The sequence below is a fragment of the Vanessa cardui genome, chromosome 12 (genome assembly GCF_905220365.1).
Source record: "Vanessa cardui chromosome 12, ilVanCard2.1, whole genome shotgun sequence".
Classification (NCBI taxonomy): domain Eukaryota; kingdom Metazoa; phylum Arthropoda; class Insecta; order Lepidoptera; family Nymphalidae; genus Vanessa; species Vanessa cardui.
Window position 1 is genome coordinate 976,406 of NC_061134.1, and position 24,491 is coordinate 1,000,896.

At 31.6% G+C, this 24,491-nt stretch overlaps 1 protein-coding gene across 3 annotated transcripts in view; it reads right to left on the reverse strand.

Annotated features, from left to right (window-relative positions):
• Positions 1-24,491, reverse strand: part of LOC124534438 — an 80,033-nt gene that overhangs the window by 11,659 nt on the left and 43,883 nt on the right. For all 3 annotated transcript variants that reach the window (XM_047110315.1, XM_047110316.1, XM_047110314.1), the window contains exon 4: positions 15,944-16,040. In XM_047110315.1, coding sequence (XP_046966271.1) covers positions 15,944-16,040 — 97 coding nt within the window. The remainder of the gene's footprint in view (positions 1-15,943; positions 16,041-24,491) is intronic.

The following is a 24,491-nucleotide window of genomic DNA, read 5'->3' on the forward strand; positions in this document are numbered from 1 at the left end:
CACTGGTAAACTTAAGATCAGGCATCTCATGGTAAGAATCACCAAGCCGATAAGCCGTTTCCATAAATATTAAGTTCAGAGACTGCGCCGGCTCCAAATATTTTCTTTATTTGAATCTCTAAAATTGTTTTTTTTTTTTTTGTTTATTATAAATATCATACCAAAAGCACATACTAAAATAAGGCGTTATACTGATCAAACTTAAAGACTAAGATTGTCATTTTAATATATGTTTATCGTTACGAATTTAAAATTTGACCTATTTTTTTATATCAATAAGTAATTTATACTTTTTAATATTTTATCGGTTCTCCGCATCTGCGTATCAACGAATCCAGATCTGAGGTTAAGTTGTACAGAGCGATTGGTATCTGACCTCAACCTTTCAGGCACCGTAAATAAATAAAATCGTAAATATTACTCAGCCCTAGAAATATTAAAATATCAATTTAATATATGTATTTGATACGATTTTATATTTTAAATAATATTATGGAACGATTCTATCAACTAAAATCAACTGTAGCACTACGCAATAAGTGCTACGTCTACGACTAGATATTGGCTACGTAGTCTACGCAGAATAGCTACGACCGTGTCTAGTCGTAGAACTCGTAGGCGAGATTGTATGAAATGTCTTTGCTGATAAATTTTACGCCACATATTTCAATGTATGAGTTATTTGCAATCACAAAACACTAACTGTATTTTAAAGAACTGTGATTTTGTCACGTACGCGTCGTGTTAGTTTTTTAAATAAGCCTTAACTTAAATATGCTAATAATAAATCTAAGCTGCATTGCACCTGCGTTTTCAGTCCAAATACACCAAAATATATAAATTGTTAAATATATTTTATACCACGCCCCGATTTATTCGATTCTCTACCCGTTTTATTTTCTATATCGTTTTATTTCCCGAGTGCCATGTTCGAAATATAAACACATTTCAAAAATATTTTATATTTCGCCAATGTGTCGTGTTACGCGCCAGTACTTTTATCATATACGTAGGTTTAGAAACCTCTTTATAAATATTATTCGATATTTAAAACACCAGTATACTAATATGTTAAATAAAACATACACCTCTGTATAAACGGCTAGTATTTTCCAAGAACTGTAATCTTTAAATACTTATATATTTTATCTGTTCAATTAAGGCCACGTACACACCCACAAAAATGGTAGTATGATTGTATGAAATAATTCAAACTTCGCGATAATGGCATTGCGTGAGTTAATGACGAACAATCTGACGGAGATATTTAGCCAAATCACTTTGAAAGTCAGAATGAATTAGCATTAAAGTATATAAAGGACCATGAATTTCTTTGACCTGGTAATTTATGGTTATATATTAACCGCATTGACAGTCAAACAAATAGTTAAAGGTAGATAAAGCCGTTGTTATTACGATACAATATACATTTCTTAGTAAGGCTTAATGGAAAACCATAAGGATGGTACTTTGTATTGTTGTGTTTCAGTTTGAAAGGAGAGCTAGTGTTACTACGAACTCAAGGGACATAACAACTTAGTTTACAAATTTGATAGTGCTTTGGATATGTAAGGAGTTAAAATTTCTTACGGCGTCAATGGGTGATGGTGACCACTTCCACCAGAGTGCACTTGTATCTTATGCGTCTGGAATAATTACGATTGAATATTTGAATTAGTGAGCGATATTATGTGCACTGATTTTTTCTAGAAAATTTTATTAAATCTTAATGTATGTATGTATGTGTTTGTATCTCAAATAAATCGTTTGATTAACAAGTTACTTTTTAGATACACTATTGAACTACAACTGATCAAATATGGTCAGTTAAAATTATTATACATTATAGAGTCTTTGATATATATGTTTATACATACATATATATTTATGTGTATTATGAAATAATGATAAAGATATTTTTTTATTAAATACGTTTTCAATTTTCGTTTTCCCAGCGTTACAAATATTCTATATTACAAAATACGCTAAGTGTAACACGCCACACGAACGCCTTATATTTCCTTGAAAACAAATTTCGTTGTAGTTCCGGCTAAAATCATTTGAGCTTTGTCTCAGCGCTCTTTCAATACCAACCCGGATAATATACAATATTATAATTACATACAAAAATTAATATCACACAGGAATTTCGACTCTATGTCATTGATAATAGGAGCTTGTGAATTTTCATTAATGCTTCGTACGATTGTAAGCACAGCGTCTTTGTTACGAACTAACGGTAGATCTGGTTTGGAAAGCCATGTATTATATTGAAATGTCTGACTGTACGTTGAATGCGAATTGTAGGTGTGAATGTGGTTACTTGAAATATTTAGGTTATATGACTGTCGGATAATTTTTTAGCGAAATATATCTAATTATTAAAAATTGGATGTTGTTACAACTATTTAAGAGTATTTATTTATATATTCCGAAACTAATATAAGCCGCAGTGGAATTTGCACGTAGAGCTGACGGCCCCGGGGTGAATGATGATGGTGGGTGATATGTATCCTGACAAACCTTCTGGTGTATTATATTGCGAAGGATGGCGTAAACCAGCATTCGTGAAAATCCCTGGGAGGGATGCTGACGATGACAATTATATGTAATTATAGAAGTAAGGAAATACAGACGAACGACAATGTCTATGTTTTACTAGTTTAGTATTGCATAAATTTCTACTCAATGTTTTGTATTATTCATTCATATAAATATTACGCAAATAAAAAGGTAACAACACTTATTATTTATATATTAATTGCTCAATAAACAAAACATTTTACGTATCTATACTACGGTAATCATTATTATTTTTAACGTAAGCTGTAACTTAGTTATTTAACCTAGGGTTTTCTAAGATTTGTGTTCCTCGTTGGAATTCATTATAAAGTAAAAATAAGATTAAACAAAATAACAGCCTGTGAACTTACTACCGCTAAACAGAAGCGTCATCTCTTTTAAAAGATTGAGATCTAATTTGAACGCACTGATGCTGAGCATGAGATGAATTTGAACTCATTGGTACTTATGTACTTACGGTATTCGGATGTAGGACAAGACTTGGTGTAGGGTTTTGTGCTGAGTAGATGCCATCTCAACACCTCTTCATATGTGAATGTATATAACAGTAAAGTCTTGTGTTCCGTTTTGGTGAATTAGTCAATATAGCCGAGATGGCCCAGTGGTTAGAACGCGTGCATCTTAACCGATGATTTCGGGTTCAAAACCCGAAGCACCGCTATATATATGTGCTTAATTTGTGAAAAGGAAATCATCGTGAGAAATCCTGCATGTGTCTAATTTCATTGAAATTCTACCACATATGCATTCCACCAACCCGCATTGGAACAGCGTGGTGGAATATGTTCTAAGCCCTCTCCTTAATGGGAGAGGAGGCCATTAGCCAGTGGGAAATTTACAGGCTGTTACTTTACCTTTTACTTTTAGTCAATATAACAAGCACTAGATATAAAATTTTAAAGATATAAGATATAAAATTTTAAATTTTATTTTATTTGGTGCATTTGTGATATAAGGAATATTTACTACCTGTTGTGGCCACTTACAAATAAGTAGCGACTAAGTATATCTTGTCCTCAAGATAAAATTCAGTCTTCACCCCAGCAGTGGGATGAGACGAGGCCGCTATTTTACTTTTATTTCATGTATTATTTTAAACATCGTAATATATTTAGATTTAAATTAACAAGAGTTTTTATAAATTATGTCGAAATAAAAACATAATGGCGTTTCTTATTTGAACTATAAACATGTGACTTTTTTCATAAATACATACTTTTCCTTATAATACAAATGTTTTTATTGAAAAGTAGTTGGCGTAGGAAATACTTTTTGAAAGACACAATCTGTAGCTGTTTCTTCGAGTCAAATATTTACATATTCAAAAATTGACTACAAGAGCATCTACAGAAAAGAACACCCACTGACTTTCTTTCATCGAAACTTTTCAGGTTGGGATACTTTCTTGTGGCTTCAATATTGAATAAAATAATTTAAATAGATTTGACATGATTTGTGTATTAGTTACCATTATTATTAATTGTTTAATCTGTCACTAATGACTCCTGATAAATAAGCCATTCGATGTATGTTCTACGTCTACTATGTTATATTAAATACATATTAACTTTTGTTAATAAAAGGCAAAGCAAACACATTTGAGACACAGACGTTAATATCACAGAATTTAGCGAACCCTTACATATATGAGTGATATATAAATATGTACGTCCATATATTATTGACCTTTCATCGACGTTTCGTTTCCAAACCAATATATTCTTGTTAGAGTGTTCGGTCGACGTTAACGAGAGAAAGCGTACTCCTTCTCAGAAGCTGTGAGAGTTGAACATAGATTTCAAAGCGAACTGACTTAAGTATCGGGCACACTTGCGCAATCATGTGAAGTAAACGCTGCGTCAAGTTAAACGAATCATCATTGTTTAACCGAAAGTGTGACTGTCGTTTTACAGACGCTTTCGTTTCGCTTACCCGTTCTTTAAACCACGTGTTTGTATGTGGATTTTTGATCGATAACAAAAATATACAACTTTTCTTAACTTAATCTCTGGACTATAACACGGCTACTAACACAATTAATTATTAATAATTATCATGGCTGAAAGTAATCTTACACGTATTAATAAACTAATTTTATTAATTTCAGAATTCATCATCAATTAATTCAATTCAAAATATAAATAATATTCAAAGCGAAATATTATCAGAGTTTAAAAAAATATATATATCAAAGTTATTTACATTTTAAAAAGAACTCGCTTCGTATTTATTGTTGCAAAATTGACGCAGTGCAGTTATTATCAAGCCAGCACTTAGCATAATAGTAAATTGAACTAACATTACTCCGTGGGTTGAAGCACAATAATATACTTTTTGAATAAAAATAGTATGCCTTTTTCTTTCGTCCGTTCTTGACAGGTCTGGGGACTATTCTTTCCGAACTAATGATAAGTTCTAATTTTTGAAAATCGAAGAATAATTATTCAAGTATGTGAAAATGTATTTGAAATTTCACTTTAACATAATATGGACTATATGTTGGGCTATTCTGCAACAAGTCGACTCAACTCGAGTCTCACCCCAGAACACGCGTGTGAAATGTCAGAATGTAATGTGTTACATTAACTATAATTATGATTATAAAATTCATAGGTACACGTATTAAAATAGTATATAATTATTCAATTCACCGTTATTCAGTTGTCAATAATTCCATGAGACACAAAATCAACTCTTACAGAATCGCATGCTGAGTAAATTGATTTTTCGATTTAAGTGGAAATTTCATTAACAAAATCGAAACGTCATCGTTGCTGTTCTGTTGACACTACAATCGAGTTGCGGGTCGGTCGAAGTTGAGTTTTTCTTATTTTATTTATTTATTTGGACAGCCAACGTGATATACAAAGAGTCTCATTCTACGAGATACATGCAGTCTTAAAAAATATTACCATGTAGATCACTCTTACAGGCTAACTCATAATGTGAGTTGAGCGTGATGCCGTGTACATGAAACCTCAATACAATTTAAAGCATTAAATATCAACTTGACCGTTTCAACAAGTAAGTTTCATAAATACATACTTTTCATTATAATACGAATGTTTTTATTTAAAAGTAATTGAAGTAGGAAATACTTTATGTTTTTGAATAATTAACTTTAAAAAAATAATAAAACCGACTTCAAATGCGTGAACACAAAAATAATCGTTTAAATTGGTTTATAATCGGCGGAGATATTGCGATAAAAAAGTTCATCCCCAATTTTTCACCCTTGGGGGTTGTTTTTTGTTATTAAATTTAAATGGGACCATCCTTGAGGTATTACCTATATGCTGAAAAAAGATTTGATCAAATCGGTTCATAATTGACGGAGTTATCGCGTAACAAACATAGAAAAAAAACATACGGGTCGAATTGAGAACCTCCTCCTTTTTTTGAAGTCGGTTGAAAACAGAATATGTAGCTGTTTCTTCGAGTCAAATATGTAAAAACATAATTTCACATTCACAACATTTCATTTATTTGTTGTCTTTATTTAACACACTGATCAATTAATTCACTTTGTGGTAGGGCTGTGTGCTAACCTATCTACCAGCCACTCATCAGGTATTCTACTGTCAAACAGCAATGTTTAGTATCCCTGTTTGTAGACATACGGGATATAAACCTGGTAATTAGTTCCCAAGGTTAGGTTAGGTTAGGCGCAGTCACGATAGGTACTAAGAATAATTGATATTTTTTATGGTCACCATTTCTATGAGCTGTTAGTTTTGTACTTAAAATCAAGAAACACATCAATAAATAAATATATAAATTAATCCGCTTACCGAAACACGTTCAAATTAGAACTTACTTTACTAAAGACAGCCTTATTCAAGTAGGCTTTTACAAAACACATTTGAATCGTCATTTAATAACTATATTAAGTCAAGCTACCACCGGTTCGGAAACTAGATTCTACCGAGAAAAAACGGCAAGAAACTCAGTAGTTATAAAAAAATATTTTTATACTAATTATTACATTATAATCGACTATTTCTACCACACCGATAACTTTGATGATAGCTTAACAAAAGCTTTGTTTAACAGAACCAAACTGTCAGTTATTAATTAGCAAGCTGTTTAAAAATTCAGGCCGACAACGACCGAAGAGACAAAAATAGAAGCGTCAAAGCAAATAAATGTATTATGGAAGTCAATTTAATATATTCCTAAAACAAGTTCAAAACTTAACATAAAAATTCACGAAAGGAAGTTACATTTAGTGCCAAACCAATGGCAGACGAATAAAAATAACACCTGTTGAGCCGCTGCTCCGAATTAAAACTATCATGTCGTTTTATCGTATATTTGATCGGGTTCCGTATTTAATTATTATCCAAATATATATATAATATATAATATATAATATATAATAATCCGAATTAATTCCTTTATCAAGTCTTAAGCTCTTAGTACCTTTTGGATCTAAACGTCAAATTTTTGCGACGCAATATGTCATTCTCGATCAGTAATGCAGATTAATCGCTAACACTGAGCACACGATAATAGATCTTAAGGTGACGAACCTTTTCTTACCCCGACTGTACTACTTTCGATTTGCAATTCAAACATTTATTAAAATAAAAACAATTGTTATTCAAAAAAAGAATAGTCTTCCTAGTTGATTATCAAAAATCTACCGACGATTGAAAAGGAAATGTTCCCATGATTACAACATACCGAAAAATGCTATGTTAAACGGCAAACGGTGGTAGCTTCACTTAATTGTGAAATGACGATTCAAAAGTGCTTGTAAAAGCCCACTTGAATAAAGTATACTTTGATTTTGATTTTGAATAAAATCATATTTCACGGCTCACAATATTTCTACAGTTTACAATCTGACGAAATCGATTGTAATCTAACGAATTTTGTAATCTTTCCCGTACGAAATTTATTTCTCATCTATAGTTATAGTTTATAATAAAATTAATGCTAACACCTGGTGGCAGGGTTTCGTGTAGGTCCGTGTCAATGGTACCTCTCACTTATTAGATATTCAACTGCCAAACGGCATTACTTAGTATTGATGTGTTCCGGTTTGAAGGATGAGCTAGTGTAACTACAGACGCAAGGGACGTGAGGACTTAGCTTCCTAGATGGCTTGTTTTCGGAATGTAGATGAAATAAAAGTCAGTCAGTCAGACGGGAGGTTATATGAGTTGACTGAAACAATATAGAAAATTAAAGAATAGCGAATTGATAACTCGATTTTCAAAATCTTCATAATGATTAAAATTTTCTTCTTTACTGATTCAAGCAACGGTAACCATGGAGTCGCCTGTGCAGGACATAGTATATCCAAAATTGAAACTCAAGTGTACCCTGCCTTTCTTAATATCATAATATATAAAAAGATTCTTTGGAAACATTTCTTTGAGTAACGTGGTCCAAGTTGACCTTGAAAGGTCCTTAAAAAAGGAATGGTATCTGAAAGGTCTAATGTCTATAGTAGTTCATCCTTTTATACTCTTAAACGAGACCTAAAAAATATTTTTCCATTTCACGTATGATTTCTACAGCTTTGATTTGACTATAAGCCTCATTTGGACGAAGTGGTTTGTAGTAAGTAGTTCTATTCAATACTAAGCCACTTGTTGCGACTTCAGCGAGGCGATCTCGAATTTGGAACTCATTCACGTCAAACGCTCGACTGTACTTGGTACAGTCACGTCCAAATTTCGAAACGATACTTCTTCGATAGCATCTAACCTTCGATTTCATATACACATGTCTGCTGTAAATTACAAAAAACACAAGTATATGGAGCTCAGATGGCCTAGTGGTAAGAACTCTTGCATCTTAACCGATGACTTCGGGGTCAAGCCCAGGCAAGCACCACTATATATATGTGCTTAATTGTGTTTATAATTCATCTCCTGCTCAACGGTGAAGGATAACATCGTGAGGAACCTCCAAGTGTCTAATTTCATCGAAATTCTACCACGTTTGCATTCCACCAACCAACATTGGAACAGCGTGGTGGAATATGTTCAAAACTCTCTCCTTAATGGGAGAGGAGGCCTTAGCCCAGCAATTTACAGGCTGTTTCTTTACTTTACTGCGTTTACAAGTATATACTTTGGAGTATAACAATGCCATTCCAACACCAGGTAGCTGGAAGATTCTCCAAGCAAAAATCGCTAATATATAAAATTGCCTTTATACTGCATTTCTTATGTATTTTAGATCACACATAGATTTATTGCTTTTGAATTTGTATAACATAATGTACAGTAAGGTTCAACCAGTGTGGGCGCACACAACTAGACAAGTTTATCCGAGTAATTAAAATAGATTTTATTTGCTAAATAATTAATTAAAATAAACTAATAGTCGATCTACTTGTAAACAAAATATAATATTATAATAAATGTTATTTCCACTTTTTACACGACTACTCGCATGCACTCTTTCACAAATTTAAACATTCACAATTTAAATTTATGATAAAATAAACATTGTAAAAAACATAAGGTGTGAAGTCGTCTATTTCGAGCATTTTGACACTTAATTGGCGGTTCAGACACTCATTCGTGTAGTTTCATATCACCCTGTACGCACATCATAAAAATTCACTTTCATTACTTTTCTTAAAGCGCCATTAGTATGACTTCAAAAATTAAGTATAACGAGAGCAACAGCCGCACATATCAACTACTGAACTGTAAAGGCATTCCATCATATACACCAACAACCTGTAAATCCCACTGCTGGACTAAGACCTCGCCTTCCTGTGAGGAGATGGTTTGGAGCATATACAACCACGTTGATCCAATGCGGGTTGGTGGACACATGTGGTAGAATTTCGTTGTAATTAGACACATGCAGGTTTCCTCATGATGTTTTCCTTCACCGCTGAGCACTAGATGAATGATCAACACGTATTAAGCACATGAACATTCAGTGGTGCTTGGGTTTGAACCCGTAATCATCGGTTAAGATGCACGTGTTCTAACCACTGGGCCTTTCGGCGTTTATTCATGTAGCTTAAATTTACTCTTGCGCATACAAATATAACAGAAGTTAGTTGAGTAAGCTGTACCAATCTTTGTCAAAGTATACATTTCGTTTGAGACCAGAGTTGCCGTCAAAATAAGTATCGTATGATACTCAAATATTTTAAAGTAATACAATAATTATCGTTAAAGTACACGCACTGGTAACTCGATGCTCTTCGGAAGTCTATACGTATAATTAAGCTACAACGGCTGTTTGTCTGTTCGTTAAATTTAATTGTATAGAATGTTATAGAAAAGTTGAGAACTTTTTTTCAACAAATCTTAAGTTTTTATTTGTAACGTTATTTTTCGTAAAGTTTCATATTTCGAATTTCATACGCTTTATTTATTTTTAATGCCCGTTTCGGCTAAACTCTTACGCATATATAATACATTAATATTTGGGAATTCAATGTGATATACAAAGTGTCTTATTCTACATATACATCCAGTCTTAAATATTATCATGTACATCACTCATCACGTAAGACGAAATAAAATACATATATGATAAGTAATGTTACACAAGAACGCGCCACGAACTCGGAACTGCTGCTCCAAGTTGGCAGATACAGACACAGAATGGTAAATAGACAATAATAACAAGAACCAAGATCGAATTTGTGATGACGGATTGAAGTAACTAAAGCAGTTGAAGTCTAAACCAAAATCACTTATAACTTATAACTTATAAAATGAAAGTATATTTGACAACTTAAGTAACATGCTAGTCATCAAAAGGTCATATGTAAAAATAGAGGCATACTATTATATGGTTGTATGATTTGAAATGTAAAGGTAATACAAAATATGATGATCAAAAATTATAAAGAAATATTGTGTTCTTAGGCTCTTTTCTAAATTAGATCGCTTTCGTAAACTCGATGGCGATATGTATATATCTCTCCGCAATAGATTTCTCCTTGGGCAAAATATTCATAACGTGTATATTTAATGGAATTCTATGTCTCCATGTGCATCGACAACTTGGACGAAGCTGCGCAAAACAAGCTTGTAAAAATTACCGATTTCGCTTGACTGTTTTTGATATATACCACTTTAGAATTATGATTTGTTAAGCAATTACTACATATTTCAATATAAAGGATATGCCTTCTATAATAATTAATTAAACAAATAATTCTTAAACTTAAAAAAAATACATAAAACCCACGCGCATTGTTCTCTAATACTTTATTTTATACGCATTCTATAAATCGATGAAATAGTCGTAAAGAAAACGTCAAATAAAAACAAATATTATTCGTATGGAATATTCAAACAAAGCCTGCAAATATATCTTGCAAATCGCCAAATAAAATGTTATCATTCAATTTGGCTGTCTGTAACAACTGCAAAAACGAGTGGGCTAAGGGCTACCTATCTATAAATAGCTTTCCACTACAGCACTATAGGTACCCTAAATGTACTTTCCACCGAACCGGCTTACACGGACACACCTTAACGCACACATGAACGCACGGCTGCGCGCGCGCAACACAAGGGCGAAGGGAAATTTTGGCAATAATTTGTGGTTTACGAAACGTACAGCTGATACAGGTGCGACCTAATTAAATTGTACTCAAGACATTTTGGTAACATAACCTCTCTTAATGTTCTTACATAGGTGATACCAGAACGTTACTTTTGTTTATATTTTTATTCGATCTGTCTAAAGTAAATTAGATAGTGTTTGTTTTAAATTTATTAACATTTCGCGTTAAACGTAAAACAATATCGATTTTTTATGACAAAATTAAAGTCATTGATATTCGTAAAGTAATTTATAGGCGTAATAACAAATTGTTATTGATATGAAATCACGCAAATTTCCATCCCCGTACAAATAGCTGTTAAATATGAAAATCACGTTAATCATCTCAATCATCTTTATTCGAGCATAAAATTTTTAATTGTAACTTATAATCATTCACTGGTAGTTTCCCCAAAACAAAGAATATAATGGTTTATTTTCGAGGTCTACTACCATCTAGGTCAATTATAAAGCTGAAATAAGTAACATTCCCCAGAATGCATCAATGAAGGTCAAATTGGAAAAACAGCAACACTAAGTTTGGAATTTAGCAGTATTAACAATTATGTACGGTATCTATCTACGCATAAACTTTCTCTGATTATGTCTGATTTTTGGATTACAAGAGAGAAGGTTAGGTTAGGTTAGTTGATTTAATTATATGTTTCCGCTGTGCAATTAATTTTACATTTAATAAGTGTAATGCATATGTATAAAGGAATTTGATTTCATTTGACTTGGAAGGATAAAATTCTATTAAAATGTTGTTTACACCTATAAAGATGTATCACCTCGAATGTCACCCATATTAAATATTATTAAGTGTTTAGTGATAAGTCGATGGTGTAACTTTTACAGTAAATAAATAAAATAAAATAACACATACTTGAACAACATATACTGCGCATTAAATTCGTCTCCTTTGAGCGAACCTAAATAAAACCTAATAGCTCAGCGAACCACACTGGTCACGATAAATTAATTATTATAATATTATATGACAATACTGTGAAATATATTTGTAAGATAATTTATAAAAAACTGCATATACAAAAGGGGCCTTTACGAATACACGAACAATAATGTCTTTCATTTATTACCATACACTTTTAATATTATCCTTATAATTTACGTAGCCTAACAATAAGCGACAATTTTAAGAACAACTGTATAAAATATGAGAAGTAAAATAGTTGTTTTGTACTTATCTCATATGTTAACTCAATTCGAATAGAAGAGTAACCCAGTTATTGTATTAATACATGCTCTCTTTCTAATGAAACTAAGTAAGAATGTTTCAATAAGTCAAAATTAATTACGAACACAGCTAATCGTTATAGTAATCATTAAACGTTAAATAAAACGTGAACGAAACGACTGCACTATAAACACAAACTCGTAAATTCTAACGTAAATACGAAAGTCGAATCAAAGCATTCATGGAACTACTTAAAGAAATAAAATTCAACGAAACATTCCGTCAGTTGCAGTAGTTTTACAAAAAGGCTGCACACTGTTTTGTCGAGTGTACTTTAAAGTGCTAATATGGGCGGACGTCTCTGTGTGGGTGTGTATGTGTGGTTGGGCTGTGAGTGTGTGCAGGCAGTCATTATTCGTAAGTACTAGAGGATAGAACGTCAGTATGTATAGATTTTGGGTGTACAGTCGTCAAAAGAAATATGGTACAGAAAATTTTTCTTAATTTATCAGGATACAAAACAATAATCTATATAAGTGCAGAATTTAGTGAACCCATTGTATAGTGTTTTATGAAGTTTATAAATAATATTATTCATTTATTACGCACATTATTACGATCCGCGTCAAAGCTAGCACTTTTTACAAGCAAATTTAATGTCACTCAATTAGAATGTATTATTTTTTTTCCATTAATACAAAATTATAATCAAAGTCTTATGCAATAAAAAACACCAACCTCCATATGTGATTTAATTTAAAAAAAAACATTCTAGGGATTATTTTTTAAAATTACCGTCATTAAATATACGTGTTTTCACGTCATCGACTGTACATCAAGAATCCAAGCACTCCTGCACTCGACCAAACTGCCAAAATCGGTCGGTGCGGCGCAAGCGCATAGGTCAAGCGCACTCAACCCATCCCCCTCACACTCGCACGAGAGAAAAGAACAGACATACATGTTCTATAGAACTTGCAAATATGCGGTCGACGCAGTATGCAATAATGATTTTTTTTTCATTCTTAGTTTTCTTTTTAATGGTGTACATTAACATACACGAGCGCAGATTAGGTAGAGAAATTTTGATAATTTATCAACTTAATAATCGTTTACAAAATCTTCTTAACATCGAAATTAAAGAATTCTTATAAATAATTACTTATATACACGTATAGTAAAATTATGAAGGTGTAATGTACTTGAAGTCGATTAAAAAAACGAGTGTGTGGTTGATTGTTTGTTTGATTATTATCGTTACACACACATGCACACACAGCACATTACGTAAAAAAGGTCAATTTTTGTATCCATTGTTATAACAAGGAATTTCATTGTAACTGACTAATATTTAATTTGAAATAATAGATTATATTAATTTGATGATAATTGTATTTCTTTTTATAGGTGTAATATAATATACACGTAGTATTTTAATTTAAAGTGATTTTTTTTTTGTCGAACAAATTAATTGTAAAAAGAAACAGTATACATTAACTAGCAAATAAATAAGTTGAATAGTATAGATTACTATTATAATATATTCCAAATATTCGAATTTAAACGGATAAACGACAAAATAATAAAATCATGTAAAATTTAAAACAAATAATTTTTTTTTCAAAAGCAGAAATGTTCAAGATTTGAACCGACAGAAGTTACATTTAAGAAAAAAATTGAAAGAAGCAAAATTAAATGTAAAAGTTCGGGTAAGATTAGCTAATTATGTAAAATTTAGTAAATGTATAAGAAGGCGTACACTGTTTTAATCTTTAAAAATATGATTGTATCAAATTACCAGCCTGAATTAAAAATTGGAATATGTGTTTTAATTTCTCCTGTGCTTTATGAAATTAAGATATTAAGAACTCGCACATTCTTAATGATTAGTTTCATCAAACACACCTATTCCAAATGTACTACTTTTATATCACAAACATTTGGCCCTCAAAACGCACGTATCGAATTTTCTTGTTTTTATTTATTTATCACCAAATTATACCTAATTATACCAAATTATACCCAATATTGATGGATAAAATTGAAATCAGCGTTGGGTTTTTGGAACCCAACTTGGAAGCTGAATGGTACACCTAATTAGGATACGATAGAGTACTATCTTTGCTTACCAATTCCCTTTTTTATATATTTTCTATTCTTTTTTGTTGTTTTTAGTATTATTTTTATACTTTTTATAATTACATCGTGTCTTATTAATTTAAATCTTTTTTGACATTAATATCGCTTATGTGTGGACCATATGCATAATTATACACTTCACTATTGTCACTAGTTTTTTTTTTTAAATATTTTGAGTCACTTTCTTTAAATATACTACTATGATATTCGATTGGAATGATACAATTAATTATTTCTTTCATAATATAGATTCAAAAATTATGTTTTGAAGTTATTGTAAATTAAAATGGAATAGTGTTGTATTGTAACTAAATGTATATTAATAAATGACTATGCTTATAGCATAATATAGTATAACTGTAATCAAATTTATAAATCTATGTTTTGAAACGTATACACGACTAAAGATTTTTTAATGAACTATTAAATAAAAATATTCCATTACCGTAAAATAAATTTCAATAGTGAATTTCTGTAACGAGCGTTATCTCATCTTATTCCGTACATATTTTTAACTTGCTGGCGACGCCTGAGGGGTCAAACCCGTCTGTTATGATTTGTTACAAACTGAAAGTCTTCATGTATTTTTAACATTTATATTCAGAATATTTTAACCCAAATTCGAATATACGGGACGAGCTGTTTCTTTTTAATTCTTACCTATTTTTACATTAGTACTTACTATTATACTTTTATCGATAACAGAATTATAAACTAATTTACTGATTTAACTTTTCTTAATTGGTGAATGAACAAAGTTCAAATTTCTCAGCCTGACTTTGAACTGAGCATTTAAAAAGCTTTTCAGTCAAATAGTACTTTATATCTGCGTAAAATCTTATATAAATTTCGAAGATAGTCACAAATTATAATATACAAATAGACAATACAAAATGTCGCAAGCCTCAAAAAATGGTGCCGCAGAGAACACTTAGAAAACAAGGTAAAATGCACCTGACCTTAATACTAGTAATCATCGCCTCTACATTAATTGCACTGAACATTATGAATTATTTTCAACTAAAATATAAATATATACATGTCTTGGTGAACAATTATTATTAGTGAGAACATTATTTTTATTCAAAAACGCCTGTCACACTAAAATAGCAATAAAGTTCAAACAACGAATTGCTACAACTTTTAAAGAAGTAATTTAGATTATAACCCATTTTATTATAACATATTCCGCACTCATTTTATATTTAATTAATGCATTAATTTTCCTAAAAATAAATGTACGTTGAATTTATATAATACCCGCTCTGCAGGTACGTAAATATTGCAGATAAAATAAATATTTTTCAATTAAACAATAATTTTAAAATTGTTAAACTGAAATCATATCCCTACTTTCTAAGAATCAAATTGTAATCGTGTCATACAAATCATACATAAAACCTATGTAAAATTGAATTATATTGCAAGACGTATTTGTATAAGAACTCAAGGAAATTAGTATCAGTACAAATTCTCGCTAACCTGTTGATGATTGTTATCCTGCTTCTCACTGCTGTCAGACACCGATGAATCAGAAGGCTTCTTGCACCAAGTTGGACACCATCGTCTCAGCATACACCTACAATCAATTTAATATAATTTAATTAAATCTTATACCCAAAACACTTAGCTGTTACATGAATATAACACTTGATTAAATAAGGAAAAATGAAGAAGAGATGTTATAGCCTATAATAAATACATTTCATGAATGAGTATTTTTAGAACTATTCGACATTTATTTTATATATAAAAAATAAGTCAAAATATATATTAACTTGTTTATATAAAAAGGCGAAAGATTTATACGTTTCGACGGGAAACCAGAATATGTTCCAAACCTTCTCCTCAAAGGTAGAGGAGATCTTAGCCCAGCAGTGGGAAATATACAGACTGTTGTTGTTGCTTTATTAAAATATAATTATGGGTGTTTTTGTATATTTTATGATAGAATAAATAGTGACACTATTATATAAAATTCAATTATATATTAAATGATATATAATTAGTGTAACTACAGGCAAAATGGAGAAAACATTTAACAACTTATTTTCCAAGTCTATAACTACATAGTATATGCAATAGTTGAATGCTACTTGAATATGTTTTTCGATAATACAGAATATTTACGTATATATAATAAGATATATATAATACTTTATATAACAGATGTATATAGCGGTACAGGTAGCTAACATAGCATAAAATATCTTGTTCTTTCTGTGTTATATAATTCTAAGACGTAAGTCTGTTGTCACTGACTTTCCATTCATGTGAACAAAAAACTTTTCCAAGTAAAAATTTCCCACATATGTATGTCACTTTGAAATACTTCGGAAACAGTGATCTGTCTTGACATTCAGTGAAGTTTGGCTCTCGTCCAGATCAGAAAGTTGAGGTACGAGAACTATCACTAGTTTCCGATATACGTTGGAAATTTTATCAATAAATTTTACAAAATATATCAATTTAATTCAATAAGAATTTTAAGGTGCGGGCGAAATCAGTCACCGCAGACAATCAAAATATGCTTTATTCATGTAGAATTAAAGTGCTTGTACACATTTGAATTATTTAAATAAATATACAGATTATATTAAGTGAAGCGTCCACCGGTTTCGAATACTGATTCTATCGGGAATAACCGGCGAAAAACTCTGTAGTTGCTCTTATTCAACATTTAAAAATACAAGATTTTATTAGTTAATATAATTATATAAGTAGAGTATGTAATACATCCTGCCTGGAAGTCAACGAGTATTAACTACACGCTTTTTCTTCCAATAAAATCTTATACTGAATAATTAGTTATCTTTGCCAATGTATTTTTTTTCTTTAGTAAGTATATATTATTATTCTTATATAGCTTATTGATCACTGTAGGCTTGGATTCCGCGTTGCTACTTTGTTTATGTTTGTTTTTATTATGTATCTTTAGAAGTTTAGTAATCAAGTATTATAGCCTTTAGCAATATTTTTATATACTTTTGGAAAATTTATATACCATTTTGACTCTATTTATTTCGGGCTGCATGTTAATACTGATATACTTTGAAAGGAGGCTATTATTAAAGCCATATTTTACCTATCGCTCCGTAAGTATCTTTATGTAAATTTCCTCTCTACAAGAGGGCAAAAGGTTCGAGTTATCTTGAGGACAAGGTTGGCCCCACAGACCGTGCTACTCCAATATAACTTACTGGATACACATGTGTCAAAATTTTGTGGATTTACAATTATTCTTGGTGGAACTTCAAACAAGGTTTGCGTGTGTTAATAGTCTCATACAATCAAAGAAAAAAAAAATTTTTACTTCTTATCAGTACTTAACCAAAAATATTAAAAAAATTTAAGGCAGTTGCCAATGTTTTTTAAAAAGCTATCATATTGATTCTAAAAATCATATCACATTTACTAAAAGTATACTCAAGTGCAGGCATACTGATGAACAACAAATCTGTTTTTATACATAAGTATAAATAATATATTTACATAATTGTTTATTATTTGAAATAGTCTGATGTTATTTCTTTTTGTCCTGGACATGATTGAATCTATTAAGTCATAAATAACAGTCTATACACAAAACTTCTTTAACAGCTTGTTTACTTTACTATTGATATGTTACTTCACGTCGATTTTAAAATAAAAAGTAAATAAAGTTATCAATTTATAGATGTTTACCCGAATCTCAACATGAAATCTTAACTTATCCAATTTATTCATCTAATAAACCGTCCCATTCATTGAACTCGATCCAATCCACGCCGAATATAGCAAAGAGGAAAATAAATTTGAGTTCTAGAAAGGGTCAAGATATTGGCGCCCGACGTGGGACTAAGCTGATAAGCGTTGAAGGCCGTTCATATAACAAATTTCCTTTTAGTTTGTGAAAACGTTTTAAGTTATACTAGATTTGTTTAATGGATATTATTATAAGTCTACTTTATTAACTCTAACTTGAAACAACGTGAAGTGTTACATATTTGAAATTGCTTTAAAAGTATAACTTTATTTTAAAGAAATGTTTAAAATATTTAATAAAGTTACCTTTTAGTCCATAATTTAAAGGTCGTCTAAATCTACTAATCTAGGTTCCTTTATTAGTCTTTTTTTAATCCACTTCTCATACATTTATAATCCTACTTCCTACTAGTCCTACTAATATTTTAAATGGCAAAGTTTGTGAGGATGAATGTATGTATCAGCTTGCGACTCAGCTATTGAGTCGAGATGGCTCAGTGGTTAGAACGCGTGCATCTTAACCGATGATTGCGGGTTCAAACCCAGGCAAGCACCGCTGTTTCGTCTGCTTAATTTGTCTTTATAATTCATCTCGTGCTCAGCGGTGAAGGAAAACGTCGTGAGGAAACCTGCATGTGACAAATTTCATAGAAATTCTGCCACATGTGCATTCCACCAACCCGCATTGGAACAGCGTGGTGGAATATGTTCCAAACAGTTATTATCCCAGCAGTGGGAAATTTACAGGCTATTACTTTATGTATGTATGTTTGTATGTTCTCTTTCACGAAAAAACTTCTCAACGGATTTAGATGAAATTTTACATTTATGTATGTTATACATCAGAATAATCATAGGCTACAATTTATATGGAATTGATTTAATTGGGAATAATGTAACGATATATTATATCAAGTACCCGTACGAAGCTGGGGCGGGTAGCTAGTCTAACATATGATCCAAGATGCTGTGAACATTGTACGTAAAGTATTTCCTATAAATATACTGGTGGCATATCTGTTTGACTGTATTTTTTTTAAATGTTGAAAAAGAGTAACTACTGAGTTTCTTGCCGGTTTCTTCTCGATAGAATCTACTTTCCAACCGGTGGTAGCTTCACTTAATTGTTAAATGACGATTCAAAAGTACTAGTCGTACGTCGTAAAAGCCCACTTGAATAAAGTATATTTTGATTTGATTTGTAGTAGTAGTAGTAGTAGTAGCAAACCGTCAATTTTCAAAAAATATAATTAAAACAATTTTAATTGTATTTTATATTACACTGAAAAGCCTATCGTCAAGTAAAACTTCATTATGAATATATACAAGTTCAAAGAGTTTCGAAATGAAGGTATTTCACGCTTCAAATACAAGATTTCGCACTTAACAGAGTCACGTAAAAATGAAACTGTTCCGCAGGGAATCGTTGCAGATCACACAAAGCCGAAGGTCACAATGGAACCTTTGACTGTGGTCTCTGAATTGGAAATCCACAACTATTACGCAAGGGCCCTTTTTATTCAACCGTGAACTATAATATGTTATATGCTATAATATCTAAATACCCACGATTAATTTTATATTAAGAACAATACAGTTATATCAAATACATATATAATACACTACATATAATATATAGCATATAATTTTCTTATATGACTTTTTGACTATATTAATGAGTGAGAAATAACTATGTTCCCCTTTTTAAGAATATCACGCGGAGGTGTGTGATATTTGGCACAATTAAAGGTATGAAGAAAGAGTAAAAGCTTTCTGTGTTTTATGCATCATAATTACATAGTATAAAGCAAAATCGCTTACGTCCCTATGTATGATCTTTAAAGTTACATAATGATTCAAGAGAAAAGTTTATATTATTGTAATACATGTAAAATATAGTAGAAAAATACTGATAATTTTAGAGGTTTTCTGAAGTGACTTCTTTGTACCCGTGCAAAACCGGGGCAGGTCGCTATTTCGTAATATAATAAAAAATATCACTATTGACATTAGCATGCTTTTAGCGCATATTATGAACATGTGTGCGTCGTTAACCTTCATACTACCAGACACAACAAACGTCGTGTGAAAGTTAAGAATCAATGGCGCTTTTTTGACATTTGTTTTTTTTTATTATATTATTGTCGGGTTATCATCGAGTTGGGCCTTTTCCTATCTTTCGTGTCAATATCACGATGAATGATAGTGATAATTAATGATATTCAAATTTCAACCCATGTCAGACTAGTATTCATCACTACATAGTATAAAATAAATTCGCTTTCTCTATCCCTATGTAAGGGACATGTAAGTTTCAAAACTACGCAACGGATTTTGATACGGTTTCTTTAAATAGATAGTGATTAGATAGGAAGGTTTTTGTATATAAATACATGGACAATATAGTAAAGAAGCACTGATAATTTTAGAAGTTTCTAATATGATGTCGTAAATAAACAAATTCTGTTGTATATTTAGCATCAGTATTGCACACCTGCGAAGCCGGGGCGTGTCGCTAGTAAATAATAAAAAAGAAAGCAACTTAGTACATTTTATTATCTGTCAACCTAATTTCTTCTTTTTTTTTTTGTTTGACAGCTATTGACGAACTTTATTGCCAACAATAAAAAGAAATGGAAATTCATATTTTCCTTAAAATTTCAATAATATTACCGTTTAATTTCGACCAATGAGCAAACAGTATACTATATTATACCAAATCATTCAACAAAATATTTTATTAATTACAAATAGGATTAAATTTTGTGTGAATCTACCGGCTGGAAATATAGGGTACACTTAATTTCCAATGGAGATGTATAATTAAATTGATATATCTTATTTATTGTTGCCTCAACTGGCGACAGGAGGGCTGGTTCATTGTTTCCCAGAGGATTGAAATTGCGATTCCTATGGAACATACCGCTAAGATGTTAGCAATAACATTCGACATGGTTATGATTTGTACTGTACATAGAATATATTTTTTACTTGTATAATAAGTATAAAAAGGACTACTGTTAATAATTCATATGTACAATATAAAGAAAAGTCTTAAATATTATATATTAAAGAATTCAAAAACTCTTTCGCTTTTTTATCACCTAAGTATTGTATTGTAATTTTTTTGATTATGAGATTTAAATTTATTAAAAGGAAACTTGAATAACTTGGAAGATATATTCGGTAAACTTTTACAATGTACACAAGAAAGGCCAGAGTTCAATTTAAAACTCTGTAAAAGGCTTTTTGCGCGAATTATTTTCATTTTTTTATGAATATATTATATCTACTAATATATCAGGCTAGTAACTTTGAGAAATGAAAATTGTTAAATTTGAAACTAAAGAAAATTCCGTACAACATATCCAGCAGATTCCTCATTATGTTTTTCTTCGTCTTCGAATATGTAGTTTATTATAATTTTACCGTTGAGATAAAGAGTACAGAGACATAGCCTAAAGTTCTTATCTTAGGGGTCAGTGACATCCCAACCGAAGCTATTATAGGTTTAAATTATTGTGTTTAATTAAAACGAAGAGAAAAGAAGTTATAGTAATTAAAATAGGTCAAAATACTGTCGTGTTTTAAAGAAAATATTTGAATACAAATGTAACAATATGTGTTTAATCAATGTTTTACACTCCGTTATTAGTTAAAACTTGTTGCCATCTCTCAGGTTAACTGTAAACTCTGTCCCATCACAAACAACAGTATTTTTCATTGATGGATACTTGATTTTGGATCTGTGACTGATGATGTCCCTAGCATCCAGTATAATTTTTTCTTTTCTTTTCTTCTTAATATTCTCCTAAATAGCTTTAATATAAATATAAATAATAGTTTAAAAAACGATAGAACTTTCCCTCCGACCTAATAAGAGAAATAGATGATGAGAGCAGTTATATGCCAAAATAACGTGTTAAATAACTTTATGTATAATGTGTACATATTACTAATACGCATGCATGTGTATGTGTGTGTTCTTAATTTTCACGTACAAAGATAAACACATATTAAATGCGTGAAGACTCAGGTGTTTTCCGGATTTGAACTCCTGCATACTGTGCGATATACGAGTGCTACGATACAAAGGCTTATTCCGTAAATATGATACAAAATTCGCCACTTTACACAATTCTCTCGTCCCGTTGAACCGATGATCGTTGAATGGGATATGATTGACTCCGATTGATTTAATTACACACCCCTGGTGCGCTGTCATTTGATAAATTTACACCGGAATACACTTAGTACGAAATAAATGGATCAATACCTCTGCTGTGGATTTTTTGTGTAAATTGACAAACGGAGATGGCTTTCTTATGTACAAAGCATGTTTATACGATATCCTTTTCTGAGCTAGTGATTATGATCATGATTTTCTCCTGATCTGATGTAGGATACGTACCTAGCATTACAAGTGAACAACTTAGGTCATTCGATTCTAAGGATGCTTCACGACACTGTCGTTTAACAGTAAAATTAATATGTGTCAATGATTACCATGTTTAATCGATTTTTTTTTCTGTGTGAAGTTGTGCTGTTGCCCCTACTGGCCTGTACAGCGTCACCGGACGTTTGCTGTGTGTGTGTACTAATAAACTCAGCCCTGAAGTTTGAGAACTGGGCTCGGGATTAACGTAACTCCTGAGGGTGTCTCCCATGAGATAGCCTCTCGGCTCAGAACGAAGTCTGTCTCAGTGGGGTGTGATTCTAAGCACTGAAAGAATTTACAGACGTCGCTAGTCTGGGTCCTAGTTCCCGCCGGCGGAAACGCTGTGACTGTAGTGTGGTGTGGTGGTTTTCCCAACAAATAGCTCGTTTGCGATGGTGAAGCAATCGTCCTCATCGTTATTCGTATTATATATACTATAGTTTGCGAAATGTTGCCATCGCGATGTAGAAATTTCTATAATTTGATACAACGCCATCTAGTAACTGTAAGGTACATTAATAACGTATACAACGAGATACAATCATAGTAATTTCTTATCTTTTATGGTTCTTTTATCCTTCGACATTTAAATGTACTGTTCTGATTATATAAAATGTGACATTGGTGAGTGAAGTACCCGATGTTTGTGCGAATTTTGGGGTTAATTAAGCTTTCTCGTGTAGGGTTAAAATGTCTGTGTTCCGGTTTGAAGGGCGAGTGCGTCACTCACGTTTATTACAGGCACAAAGGGCATCTTATTTGCCAATGCTGATGGCATAATAGCGGCGGTGTGTGTATATTGTAATTAAGGGTAAAATATTAGTACATCATTATTTTTAGGAGTATATTGCTTTGCTTACTAACTGGATTTATTAGCGAAGAAGCGTCGTTCAAAAAGGTTGTCAATTTCGAAGTCACATGCATATGACGTAACAATTTACCTCCAGTGAAAACGATTCATAATTCGATATCACACGCGACGTAAATACTTAAAGGAATGATGGATCAGATACGAAACTCAAATATAATTCTCAGCCTTAGTTATTTAAGAATATTTATAATAACGACTTTGAAGGTCCCGTGTACGATTTCCGGCCGAGTCGGTGTATAAAAAGTTTATTAGTTCTTTATGTTCTCTTGGGTCAGGATGTTTGTGGTGGTGATATGTGATATTGTCTAATATTTATTTATTATTATTTAAATTAACAACAACAACCTGTAAATTTCCCACTGCTGGGCTAGTGCGGGTTGGTGGAATACACATGTGGCAGAATTTATATGAAATTAGACGCATGCAAATTTTCTCACGATGTTTTCTTCGTCGCCGATCATGAGATGAATTGTTAACACAAATTAAAGACATGAATATTCACTGGTACTTGCCTGGATTTGAACCCGCAATTAACATTTTAAGATTTTGTTCCGCTGTATTTATGTGCAGTTTGACGCAAAATACGATATCACGTATTGAACGTTATTTATTACCATGAAAATACATAGCTGTCACGTAGAATTGTGATTAGCTAAAGCTCCGGGACGGACGGATGCGTCCCGGCTAATCGCTGCGGCGTTATAATTTCATTTCCTACACGGAAACATAATCGTTGTTTTTGAAAACGGATATCTTTAAAAAAAATGTGTAGATGTTCTGAATGCGTTTATATTAAATATAATAGTAACAGTCTGTATATTTCCGACTACTGAAAAAGGCCTCCTCTCCTTTTGGGGTAAAGATCAATAGCGGCTTGGATTCATATGTGGCAGAATTTTGTTTGTGGAATATATTCCACCACGCTGTTCCAATGCAGGTTGGTGGCATACACATGTGGCAGAATTTCTATGAAATTT